General features: G+C 34.0%; 1 protein-coding gene across 4 annotated transcripts in view; it reads right to left on the bottom strand.

Moving 5' to 3' along the window:
- Positions 1-976: 976 nt before the first annotated feature.
- Positions 977-14,135, bottom strand: part of KCNT2 (potassium sodium-activated channel subfamily T member 2) — a 372,171-nt gene continuing 359,012 nt past the window's right edge. For all 4 annotated transcript variants that reach the window (XM_073800193.1, XM_073800198.1, XM_073800201.1 and 1 more), the window contains 2 exons: positions 8,355-8,439; positions 977-3,752 (listed from right to left, as the gene is read on the bottom strand). In XM_073800193.1, the coding sequence (XP_073656294.1) occupies positions 3,641-3,752; positions 8,355-8,439 (197 nt within the window). In that variant the 3' untranslated portion in view covers positions 977-3,640. The remainder of the gene's footprint in view (positions 3,753-8,354; positions 8,440-14,135) is intronic.

The raw sequence follows: 14,135 nt of genomic DNA, 5'->3' as shown, positions 1-14,135 counted from the left end.
TACTGCAGGGTGCCAAGCAAGGAGAAGAGTCAGCTACTGCTCAAAAGACCCAAACTCTCCAGTGGCTTTCGAGGAAGGGATTTTAAAGGCAAGGTGAGGGAGAGGGTCCTGTGTAATCAGTTCATGTACATCCTTATGATTGGTTGGTGATGAGGTAACAGGATGTTATTTCAGGAATCTCAATTTTCAATTTTCTGGTTCCACCTGGTGTGGGATCTATGTGTTGGTGGGCAGCACACAGTCAGCTTCTTCCCTCTTGCAGGGGTTTCAGTATCTGTAAAACAGCTCCAGGATATGGCTCAGAATTTATAGCTCTTGAGGAACTAAGGGTCCTTGACTGTTTTATGGCTGAACTATTATTATTTTGTCTTGCTTCACTGCTTTCCTGAGACACGGTGCAGGAGGTGTCTGTCCCTGGGAAGGCCCCACAAGGTCCTGCTCAGTTTCATATCTAGGGTTTTTACCTGTATTTAGGAGAAGGAATGGGGAGAAAAGTTTCTATTCCATTTTCCTTAGATCAAAAGTCTAGTTTTGCATTTAAACTTATTTTTATTTTCTCTAACCAGTGCTTTTCTGGCCTTTAAATGACTGTATTGAGACATTATCTTCCATTTTGTTAAAAAAAAAAATTCTCTTCTGGCACCTACATTGTTTTCATTTTGCCTTCTTTTTCTTCCCTCTTCTTCCCTTTCCTTTTCCCTCCCTCCCTTTGTTCACTTCCTCTTCTCTCGTTCCACCCTCCCTGTCCTTCCTTCCTTCCTTCCTTCCCTTTTCCTGTGACATAGTTATTCAGGAGCTATTATGTTAAGAAGTAATTCAACGAGTTTATTTATGGCTATCTTTTCCAACGAGATCACCTTCATGTTTATATTGGTTTTGAAAAATTAAAGTGACAAGTGAAAATATAATTGTGACAATTCAAAATATAATTTGTCTAAATACCTCAAGTTTTGGCAAAAAAAATCAAGGGTTTTCATCATCAGAAATAATTTTATTATTTATTTTAAAGCAATTCAGTGTAACTGGTAGCAAAATGGTACATAGACAATAAACAGAACCAAATCCCATAGGGTTACAAGGACTAATGTTGACTTCATTTTTTATTTTCATATGCAAGTGTAAGTATTTAAAAAGGCAACTGTTTGTTAAAAGGCTTTTATAAGTATGTGTTTATTCTTTAAATAACAGAAAGGCTAATAAACTATTATTATAGCAAGCTAATATGAATTGTGTCAAATATTAAATTTGGACTAATGTTCATAATCAAAAATAATTATTGTAAAATTTATGAAACAAATTTTATAGTGTTATAGGAAATATAGTCAGGTCCTAGCTTAAAATCCTAGTCTTGACAACTGTCATAATGCAAAAATACTCAACTTGAGATCTTGTGGGGAAATAGAAGATTCATAAAATCTTACATTTATTCCTAAACATAACTGTAATGGAGTAAAGAAAAGGCAACTCAAAGAAACATCATACTTAAATATCAATGTGCAAATATAAAACAAGTTCATTAAATTTATTATTGTGCTCCATTACATGTATTTGTTCAATTCCACCTTTAGTTTGAAATTTTACATGTGAATATGTATTTGTCTGATATATTTCAGCTGTGTTTATAACATATACACATACATATGCATACAATCTTTGTTTTAAGATATGTTTCCAATTTTAAGTAACCTGCTATAAATTCTACTTCCCTGTATAGTTAAAGAAAATTAAATACAGGCTTTCCCTATTTTAGGGGAAATTCTTGATGTTCTTGTCATTCTAAAACGAGAGTAATGTAAAATACTAAACAAATAGGCATTTCATATTCTCAAAGCCAAATATACAATGGCTATATAATCTATAATTTCACATTTTATGTTTTATATTTTATATCCATAGAATTATTGGGGAAATATTAGGCTTTATTTTTCTTTATTTTCTTTATTTATTTTTTTGCAGTACACGGGCCTCTCACTGTTGTGGCCTCTCCCATTGCGGAGCACAGGCTTCGGACGCTCAGGCTCAACGGCCATGGCTCATGGGCCCAGCCGCTCCGCAGCATGTGGGATCTTCCCGGACCAGGGCACGAACCCGTGTCCCCTTCATCGGCAGGCGGACTCTCAACCACTGCGCCACCAGGGAAGCCTTCTTTATTATTTTGAATGCTTCTATTTTCCTTTCAATTTATCTGCTTCTTTGTGAAAAGAAATGATAACATGTCTCTTTCTAGTCTTATGTGTCCTATTTTCTGTTGAATTAAAATTTAATGTCAAATTCAGAAATAAAAACATACAAAATTGGAAGAAAAATATCTTTTTAAATTTGTCAATGTCTCTTTCATGGGAATGACAGTGCACTTCAACTACCTGGCAAACTGTGCTCTGTGCTTTTCAACCTGTTTCTGAAAGGGAATAATGCAATGTAGGTAAAAGCACTGGTGTTGCCAAAAGTCAGCGTTTCTCTATTTATAACTGTCAAATTATGTACGGTTTACCTTACATTTAAACAGCAAAACCTACTTATTTTTATTTTATGCTTTTTCCTCACAATGTTAAAACATAGCTCCTATAGATAACTTTCCAAAATTAGATCAAAATTTTTGATATACCAATTTTTGGTGTATTATTATTTCAATACTAAAGGTATAAAGGAGGACTTTTAATGTTTGAAATTTCTTTGTATTCTATAAAAAGTATAATTTTGCTTCTTTTAATTTTAAACTATCTTTCTAATGAAATATACTGTATAGATATATAAAAAATGTTAAAGCTCAAGAGTCTAATGAAAATCATTACTGAATATTTCAATTAATGCTTCAATTCTTAGATTAAATTTAAGTCAACAAATGTGTTTTAAGTATTCTCTATGTTAGGATTCTTTTAGGAAAACAATAAATATTTGCTTTCACATACTGTTCTTGGCATACAACGTGTGTTAAACATAAAGTTAGGGAAAAGTTCATGTAGTTGATATTTCTTTTTGTTTGTTTTGGTTTCTTCAGAGTAATAAAACATGCTATGAACAGCTCAAATTCTAAAATGAATATATCATGTGAAAAGTCAACAAAAAGGGTAAAATGACTTAAAGATTCATATTCTAAAGCAAACTATGATTCTTACACAAAAGTCAGCCACACAAGTTTGTCTGTTAATCTGTGTAGAGAAGGCCGGACACTTGTGATGAGCTCATTTTTATAAAATGGCAAGTTTAAAGAATATAATAGGACACATTTAATGTTAAGTGGAGCAACAATCTTCTATGTCCATTGGGATGCACCAGATATAACTGGACTTCTAGTTTACTTTCATAAACCTTAATATTTTTTAAAAATTGGCTTCATACAGTTTGTATTATTGTCAAACAGTGAAACATCAGGTTCAAATTTTTGCGTTTCAATTTAGGTGTTCAAAATCATTCCATTGATGTCTTTCAAATATTAATGGGAGGAGTACCAACAAAGCAGTACTTTAAATTTCAAAATTATCTAAACTTCTAGGAGAATAGATTTATTTTTAATATGAGAGAATTGGATATACTCCAATCTAGTTTATTTCATGCCAGCAACACTCTTGTTTTTCTAAGATTTAGAGTTGTTTCAAGCAAGATCCTTGTAGGAGAAAAAAGTCTCTTATTTTCTTTTTTATCAAAGCTGAGTTTCCTCCCGAGAATCTTGGCCTGTGGTGTTGCAGATGCTGTTTTTTCGACTGGGTTCACCATTTGGTAGGTAGGCCAGTGGATCGGGTCGGATTAAGTATCTAAGAAAAGAAAACAAGGCAAATAACTGTAATCAAAAAAACTAGTTCACATTGACACTTTAGATTGTTACTTTAAATTTATTTGTTCAGTGTTTAAAGTTATCGAAACTTGTCTCTATATAACGTTGGTAGAAGGACTTGCTGTTTATTTGGCAAGGGCTTGTAATAATTCTACACCTAAGAAAATTATCAAGATGAATGTGGATGAATGAAGAATCATTATCTTTCAGTTAGGATACATTTCACCACCTCCATCTTTTCAAAAGTTTATGTTTTATTTTAGTATTTTGTTGATTTATTATTCTTTTCTTTGGCTATTTTTCTATCAAGGATACCTAAATCCTAGCCATGATTATATTAATCAACTGCTCTTAGTGTTATTTTTATCATTCATAAATAAATTTGACCTACATTATTCTATAGGCTTTTTAATTTAAATATTCTATGATTCTATAAAATTAATGATTTCATAAACGCTCTGGAGGATATTATCCCTAGATAATATTTTAATTATTGGGAAATTTATTAACCTAAAATTCAGGTTATGCTATAGTAAGAAATTGGACAAAGAAAATAATTCTCAATTCATTCTAATAGTAAATAGGAAAATGTTCACCTGCCAAACTCACACATTTCAATAATGTTAGAATTTGTTTCAAGAGAGATGTTTTACTTCAGACCGTCAAGTGACATGAGCGTCCGTTTCTTGAACGTGTCTGGACTACTGGGCTAGGTCCTGGGAATACAAAAAACCATACACTTCTGACCCCTGCAGAGGATTAACAGAGCATAATTTATGAAACACATAGAAAGATTAAAAAGAAATTCCAAACATCACAGAAAGACAAAAAGAACAACAGTGAATGAGGGAATAGTTTATTGAGGAGGTTGGATTGATGGCTTTCCAGGCTTAAGTGGAGACAAATGGAGAGGAAATGGGACACAGAAAAGGATGCTCCCAACACGTTTAGAAAATGAGTTTGACTTTAGAGGACCGGTTAGACCAGGAGATGATGGTAGGTAAATTCAGGAAGAAACATAGAAAGCAGCTAATAAAGGACTTTAAGTTTCAGGATAAGTAGTTTCTATTTCTGTTCCAAAGGCTTCCCACTGGAAACCACTGAGGTTTTGGAAGGAAGAGAAGGAAAGTAAATATATGTAATACAGCGTTCTAAAAGTCTTGTTCAGGTGCAAATGCAATTAGTATTTCATAGTTTTATAATAATGTTCGGAGTTACAAAATAAATGGAGAAACTATTTTAAAAGTGGGGACTCTAATGAAGATTTGTACTTCTCCTCTTAAAAACCAAAGGAAAAATATTCATAAAATATGTCCCTTAAAAGAGCAATTTCAAGCACTACAGTCTATTTTCTTGGATCAAATGAAAGTTGAGATTAGCGTCCTTGGATTTATTTATTAACTAGATTTTGTTATCCAACCACCTGCTTTATAATTACTCTGAATATCAATAGCATAGTAGATCAATGAAGAAAACTAATAGTGTACATTAAGCTTTTTAACCCCATATCACCTAGTGATTTATTGTTCTTCAAATCAAATTATTGTTACACCTTCATTTAAAATGAACTTTTGAAAGTGATATTTTAGAAAAACATAAAAGGTATGAGTATAATCCATTATCCCCTAAATTCATTGATGTAGCTGCAAAATTTCCTTTCCCTATTATAATCACTACTAAAAGTATGAGTCTAATAAAATAAGTTTCTTAAATGCATTTTTTGTACTGCTTGTCATGGTAGCATATTTTCTTGCTCCAGTTGTACTAAAATTTAATTATCTCAATGCAAAAAAACAGATCATGGAAAAAAAGAGTTCTTTTTTTTTTTTAATAGCAGTCAAGTTGATGTTTTAGCTTAAAACTAATAAAAAATAATAGCACCCAAAGGCAGAATATTCCATGCTTATTTTATCTGTATATATTGTAACATCATATATTTTATTTTTATGTTTCAGTTTTTAAAAGTTTCAGGAATTATTTTGAATTATAAAATCTATCTGATGGAAGGATTTGTATTGATACATAGACTCAAAAGGTTAACACTATCTTCCCATGCCATCAAAAATAATCATGGCAAAGAATTATATTAGGCTCAAGAAATTTACGATTTGTTATGAAATAAAAATAAGGTAATCCCAACTTTTTTAAAAAAACATATATAGTTGATAATTTGAAAAAGAGACATATGAAAGTTGGGACTACAAGGGCAGATTTTTTAAAAATTGCCTGATTTTATGGGTTAAAGGAAGAAAGACATGTGTAAATATGGACACAAGAAAAACGGAGCAGTTTTGTTGTATTACAGTCATATGCTAAGTAAAGTCTCCAGAATGGGCAGTTGAAAGCCAGGTGCATCACAAATAAGATATTTTCATCTAGCTTAAAGTGCTCCAAAAATTCAGCATCCCCACTGGATATAAAGTTTGACAGCCGCCTTAAGAACTCTAGCAGCTGGAATTACCATTCATCAGATTCCCCCAAGTTCCTATACTCTAACCAGTATCATCAGATGGCAAAATAAAGCATTATTAAACTTGCTAGTTGTATCTTAGGTGACTTACAAAAATCTTTTCACACCGATCTTGGGTCAAAGTTACCCCTGCTGATGTATTTTCCTAAGAAGCTTTTGAAGCACATTCATCTTTTTGCCCTAAAACTGAGCAGTACTCAGCAGGCCAGTATTCATTCTTCTACTTTTACTTCTTTATGTATCGCTTTTTTTCAAAAAATCATTCTCTTCTCGGTTTTATTCATTTAGAAGGTGAAAAGTAACTAGTTTCTATATAGAACTAGCTTCTTTCCAAAGCTTGGTACTTTATCTCTATATGCTTTCTAGACATTTCCACTTAGCACACTGAACAAGGTACCTAAACTCCAGCTCATCATCTCTCATTTCTCCATACCCAACGACTGCTCTTTCCTGCTTGAAAAAGTGCCTCCCTCTACTGACTTGTTTCAGTGAGGCAGTAATTTCTTTTGCAATCACATAGATTTGAAATCTGAAAGCCATGTGAGAGCCCTTATTTTCCAATTCCCAGACCAATGAACAAGTCTCACTCTTTGTCTCCATAAATTTACCTCCATAGGATCTTGTCTTTACAATCCATCACCCAGATGTTATGAATGATTCTTATCTCCATCCTGCCAATCAGTTCTATTGCTTTTTACAGAGCTCTTTTTTAAAAAATTGAACCCTCCAACCCCAGCCAAAATCTCCTACGAAACTGACAGCATCTAATTGCTGGCATATTACTAGCTTTAGTTCTAAATCACTTGCATGGATCCACTTCATGCTCTGCATCACATAATGTTCTCACTCTTCTTAGTTACTGACCTTATTATTTCCAGGTTATAGACACAAACACATCCTGTGGACCTAACACCCACCAAGACTTTTGAATCTTTGGCATTTGTTTTATGTCACCAATACAACCTGGAGTTAACTACCCTGTGTAAGCAGGCCTTGGTGCAGCTCAGCCTTAGGACCATGAACCTCAAGCTCAGACTCATGAGGAATTTCTCACCTAGGCTTACACCTACAACTGTCAAAATGCCTTTGCTAAAATCCTGCTACTTTCTCGCTCATATATCCAAGTGCTGCCCATTGTCTATAAGGTTGAATATCAATTCCTTATTTTGTCATCTAAGGTCCTTCCAAAGCCAGGTTTAATATGTTGCCAATATTATGTTTAACTAATTAACAACAGAGATGTTAATACAAAGCTTTTACTCTGGTCAAACTAGGCTCTGTAGTATTGCCAGCCGGCACACATTATGCGATGCCCAGGCAGTGCATTTTCTCAAGCCATCTTCCTGTTCTGGAACAAATGTTCTGCATTTGTCCCCTCCTTTCTCTCCACCTGCACAAATTCCATCTACCCTGAGTGTCTAGTTCAAGTCCGTCGTCCTTCGTAATCCCTGTAGCTCACAATAATGGCTTCTCTCCTGAATTTTGAAAACCACCATCTCACTTAATCAATGCTTAAGTCATGTGACAAACTCATATATATACTGCTATTAAAAGTTTATGCTTAAATTGTAGTTTTGTTAATTAGAATGTAAACACTTTGAAATCAGGGAAAATGCCTTATTTGTTTCTATAGAGCACATTTTTAAGGCAACACTAGTACAACTAAACATGCATAATACATAGTTTTTGATGAATCAAATTACTACCATAGATCCTTTCCTAATAAGGGTTTTGACCAATTTTACCTTGGCTTTGAGAAACTCTCAGGTATTTCAAACTAGCTAGTGTGGGATATTTTAGGTTTTCCTTTGAGCTGATCTCTTCTTGTTCCACATATTTTCTATTATTTGTCCAAATGTATATTTGCTCACAAAATACAAAATTCATACTGCTTTTTCCTTCTTTTTTAGCTCTACCATCCTACAATGCTTTTATACAGTATTACACACAGCAATATACAAAATGCATTTGTTTATTGAACACAAAAATTAGACTTTGATTTCCTAAGCATTTGTATCACAAGAAAGATAAGGGGCTATTATGGTGGAAATAAAAATATAAAATAAATCAGTGGTTTTCTGAAAATACATGCCTTATGTGAGATCAACTTACACAACATCATTCAGCTCTAGTCTGGTATCTGGAGATGGGTTTATCAGGATGTAGGAGAGGGTACTTTGATGATCGTTCATTTCATCTAGAAGATAAATAAATGCCAAGTGTGTTATACCACTTACAGAAAATTACAGGAATTATTGTAGAGTGTCTTATCTTCAAACCATAGAGCTGTCAACAATAACTTGCTACAGCTTTGTCCACAGCAGGATTGTGTATATAACTTTGGCTATTTTCAAATTACTGCCACTGGAAATATCTGACAGGTGCTCACTTTTTGTTCCAATAGATGTTAAAAACAAAGTATCTAATTCTGTTCAGAACAACCACAGTTATAATCTACCTTGTAAGCTATTACACTGAAAAAGTATTCCTGTTAATGAAATAGCTAGACAGGATGTTCACTTAATTTATTATGCTTTAATAATTATTAAAAAGAATTGTGGTTATAAATGGCCATCCCAGATAGGAACATTCATATGGGAATTCTGCAAAAAATCATCTAATGTCATCGTGTCTAAAAAACACAACAGAAATGTACCTAAAAAGCACGAAGGCCCTAAATACTTTTGACTTCCTTCCATGATATATCTGATATAAGACATGGTAATGTTCTTGCCAAATGCAAAGAATCCTGTGGAACAGAATTTAATTGTAAGTTTTAAGGGAAGTGTACCACGGGATCCTTTGTTTTTTCTCTAAAACAATACATATTTTAAAAATAAAAAGCTGTGCCCTTTAAGTTTGTCAATTCACTCTGAAAACATCATCAGACTTCAAGTATGGAGAACTGAACTGGCACTGAAAATGAAAATAGCTTTAGGATTGAGATTTTTTAGCTGCTAAGGCTATGAGAAGGTGTAAATATAAAGCCATGTGGACACATACTCAATAAATATTAATCTTCCCAAGGGTAAAGTTTTTAGGCTGGGAGGGCACTGTTTCAAATCCTGCTCTAGAGCCATAGTACTCATCTAGCCACTTCAGTTGCAGACAAGCTTGGTTCCTAAAAGTAGTACTAAATTTTGCAGTTTGATCCAAAATCTAAGAATATATTTCATACTAATAGAGATATATCAATATATATCAAGGATATATCAAGATATATACTCAAGTAACTGCCTAAAATTAAAGATCTTTTTTAGGCCAACATAGCTGATCCTGATAATTTCCTACACTGGAAAATATATATTATTTTTATAAAATAACATCCACCACTAGGTTTGACTAGAAACCTGTCACTTGACTGTGAAAGACAGTAATTTCGGTTATGATCTTTCAAGTTGATATCCAGATGTGCCTTATTCTTAAGTCTATAAATGAACATCCTTATCTTACAAGGCAGATAAACTGCAGTATAATTGAACCCACCATAAGTTTGCCAGTAAAGCTATTATAATCATAAGATTGTCAAATTAATGCTCAAATAAAGGAATATATTCGGTTGCATATCCCAGGGGCAGACACAAGGAATTGTATCCTGTCGTGGGGATAAGATTGCCAGGCAAAATAGAGAATGCCCTGTGAAATCTGAATTTCAAATTAAAAATTAACAATTTTTTAGCATATATATATATATATATATATATATATATATACACACACACCAACTATTATAGGTAACACGCTTATACTAAAAATCATTTGTTGTTTATCTGAAATTTAAATTTAACTGGGAATCCTGTATTTTTACTAGCTAAATCTGCCAATCATACCTGGGGGAGGGGGTGGACGGCTAATTCAATCAGCTGGAGCTTGGAATTCCAATGAATATATAGCGATGAGCTTACTCCAAATAAGGTGCAATTTCAACTCAATGCATATTGTACTGGCAGAAGATGACCAGAATCATCTTTCTACATAAAAAGCAATTTTGACTTATGTATTCTTTCTGAGAAATTTCCCCCTTGTGTGAATTTCCACAATAGCTAAACAAAAGAACAGAGGTTAATGGTGCATTCTGGAGACTAAAGCAGGATGCCCTGAAATGTGATAGGTCATTAGAAAATCTCCACCTATTTGGCTACGTATAACTCAATTTCTCATGTAAACCATGGCACTGTTGAAGTCTCTTATGTAAAGCAGTGAACATTATTGAACAGTGGCACTAGAGGGAAAACAATTTTAACAGATACCTTCTCAGTTAATATTGATATTCAACCCTTTTCCTTGATTATTAACATGATGTTGTACTCATTTTTGGTTCTGGGATGAGGTCAAAATCTTATTGGTGACTTGGTATGCCTGTTACAAATGTAAAAACTGTCTAGATAACTGAGAACTTTACAGAACTAGGTATAACTATCGTGTCTGTTCAAGTAGATAGTTGGATTTTATCTTTCTGAAGATTTTTGTTTTTCCATGGACTCCAGGAATTGGAGCAAACATTTTGCTGATGTGCTCAATTCAATGATCCCATAAGGTTTATATGGAAACACGGGTAACATCGCAGTCAGAACTCATCACTCCTGGTCTTTCCTCACCCACCCCTCACTGACCTCCTCAGTGTTAAATTAACAGAATTAAAATAAATTGCTGAGCTCAAAGCTGTTCTCTCTTTCCTTCTGATGCCTGCCTTGCTGTAGGGTTCACCTTGTCTGCTTGTTCTCTGCCGTGCTGCTCTGTCTGGAAGTCCTACAGTTCACTCTCTTTCACTTTGTGACTTTAAGAATTAGACAGTGAGCTTTTAAAAGCCCATTGTAGTCATCTATCAAAATCACATTCAACAATCTAGTTGTATCAGCCCTAAGTCTGGTATTTTTGTCTCTACCAGTTATTCCCTACATATTTTTTAGTTATTTCTGAATTCTGGAGGGGGAAATATGGTAGGTTTCCTGTATTTTTAAGACCCTATCATAGTAATCACCATTGGTGGTGGCAAAGACATGAATGGATTAAATCTCTTGGGACTTCCCTGGCGGTCCAGTGGTTAAGACTCCACGCTTCCAAAGCAGGGGGCGCAGGTTCGATCCCTGGTCGGGGAACTAAGATCCCACATGCTGTTCAGGCAGCCAAAAAAAAAAAAAATTGCAGATTGACCTTCCATATCTGTGGGCTCCATATCTGCAGATTCAACCAACTGAAGATCAAAAGGCTCTTTACCACAAATATAATAACATATTTAGCGAAGAAAATAAATTTACTTAGGAAAATTTGGCTCATGAATTTATCTCCTACCCAGCAAAAATATCTACTAAGGAAATCTATTGTGAGGACATTCAATGTGTTCTTAATAAGCAATCTCTGACCTTGGTAAAATAAAAAGCACTATATCATTTAAAGTGTCTTATAGAAATTATTGTTCATCATTGACATACTTATCTTAATAAAACTATTCTTCTTTGAAAAGTTGAAATAAATGAAGTAGAATACTGAAAACTTTAAAAGAAATTTGAGTCAAGTTAAACAACTACTAGTAGTGTTTACCAAGAAACTTCTTTTGTTGTATTAATTAGCATATGTAATTATTCAATCGAAATCTTCATATAGGAAATACTCTGCATAGAGTGCTTCAGGTAAATAGATCATAACAGAAAGGATATAGATGTATATTCCTATTGTTCTTACATAATAATTGATTGAGTCCCATTCCACACACATGAGTTTCATATTTTTGTTTTGTTTCAGTTTCTAAAATGTCCCTTTTGAAGTATTTTAAAAGCAGTTTTAAAAGAGGAGAATAAAATTTGATAAAATAAATTTAAATCTTACATGTATTTGTGTAGGTTTTGTTAAATAAGACTGCCAAAAACACACATCCATTGTGTATTGTTATCAGAGAAGCATTTCAAAGAATACAAAGGTATCAATGAAAAGCTCTGTTAAGAACAAAGACCCTGAAACCAGAGGGCTTGCATTGAAATCCTGGTTTCCCAATTATGCCGAGACCTTAGGCACATTACTTAATTTCTTAATCTTTCTCTGTTCAGTTTCCTCACCTGTAAAATGGGGTAGCAATAGTTTTTTGTCTTAAAGCTTATTATTAGAATTAAATGATAAATGAATAATAAGTATAATTTAACATTAATATATCAGAATAAATATACAGTTCTTAGAATCAATTCTGATCCAGAATATCAAGTGCTGTATAAAGGTTTCCTATTATCAGAGCAGGCAAATTCAATCCATAACTTGTAAATAATAATTGTACCTATATTGTGATATGAAGGTGTTGGCATGCAAAGATAGGGGAAGAAAAGTTTACAAAGAACCCCAAATGGGAAAGGCTGAAATGATTGAGTTTAAGTTGCAGAAAACAGGTCCTTGAGAATGGACTAAACAAGAAGGAGTTAGTTGGAGACAATGTCAAAAGGGCAAGCTGGGTCCAGACCCTGGAGAGCTTTAGAGACCTTGATCAGAAGTTTGAATTTTAGTCTAAAGGCACAGGGAAGCCATTGAAAAGTTGTAAGGATGAGAGGTTTGGAGGCATGATCTGATTTCGTGTGGAGTATAACACTTTGGCTGCTCTGTGGGAAATGGACTTTGTGGGGGCTCAAATTTGCCCTCAGGGATAGTAGGCGAATAGTACAGAAGCCCAGGGGAGAGACGATGGTGGCTTGGGAGCAATGGAAATGCAGGAAATTTGGGAGGAGGGAGGGAAAGATAGACGGAGAGCTTGAGAGAGCAAGAGAGCCATATAGAGAGAAAGGGGGGGAGGGGAGAGCAGAGTGAAGGAGGGAGGAAGGGAGGGAAGAAGAGATGGAGATGTTTTAGGATGGACACCACAGCACATCTGAATGCTGATGGAAAAGGCAAGTAATTAAAAAGGAAGAAATTGGTCTGTACCAGCGTGAGAGCATATTTTTTCTTCAGTGACACAAGAAATACCAGAGAAAATACTCTCCATTGCACAGTGCTTATCTCCCCAACAGGGTACAGTCCAAATAACTGGTAATAGCACAACCTAGAGATGATTTCCCTTTCCCCTCACCTGAATTTCCATCTACATTATGTGTTATCCACCTATGAAACGGGTTAGTTTTTTAGTGCTGATTTAACTGGCTCATGTATTCCAGTTTAGTATCAAACTGTGTTTATGAGTAAACTATTTTGTTCATTTTACTGAACTTGCCAGTGTATTTTCAGGGAAGAAAAGGTGGCTAGAGGTATGGATAAAAGAATAAATATATTTAACCACCTCTACTTAAAATGATTTTCATTACCTTTCGATAATTTGGAACTACTTTATGATACACAAGATAAAAGCAAGAAATATACTCTCTTAACCTCCCTTCATATAAACATCCAGAAATCAAGATGAGATGAAACAATTAGCCAAACAAGAAGAATGATATAAAGCAAAGCTTCAGAAATCACTCATTTTCAACTGTCATGAGCCTCCCCATCACTTACTAGCTTCATACACAAAACTAGTTACTTTAGACTCAATTTTCCTTTAAAATGGAGTATTTGATATTTCTTAACATTTAAAAATCTGTATTACTACGTTGTATAAATGGTAAAAGACCAAAACCCCCTTGCCATTTTTTAATGTGATAGAGAATTCAAAAAAAGTGAATAATGTGTCTAAAAACGTACTATTTCTTCAATGGTTCAGGTTCAGTTTTGTTTTTTTAAAATGCTTTCTCCACTGCCCACCCTCCCCTAAACAAGTATTGACCTTTAGAGCTATTATGTGTCCCTAGTGAATGGAAACTGCTCAATAAATGCTAGTTTCTTTGAAAATACTATTACAATACTTTACATTAAGTGATGTGGGCTGAAACAGTACAGATTGTCTGCAAAGTAACAAACACAGGTACACTTTAAAAAATAGAA

Source organism: Tursiops truncatus, chromosome 1 (assembly GCF_011762595.2).
Source record: "Tursiops truncatus isolate mTurTru1 chromosome 1, mTurTru1.mat.Y, whole genome shotgun sequence".
NCBI classification, from domain to species: Eukaryota; Metazoa; Chordata; class Mammalia; order Artiodactyla; family Delphinidae; genus Tursiops; species Tursiops truncatus.
The sequence above is the reverse complement of the archived record's forward strand: the minus strand, read 5'-3'. Positions and strand labels throughout refer to the sequence as shown.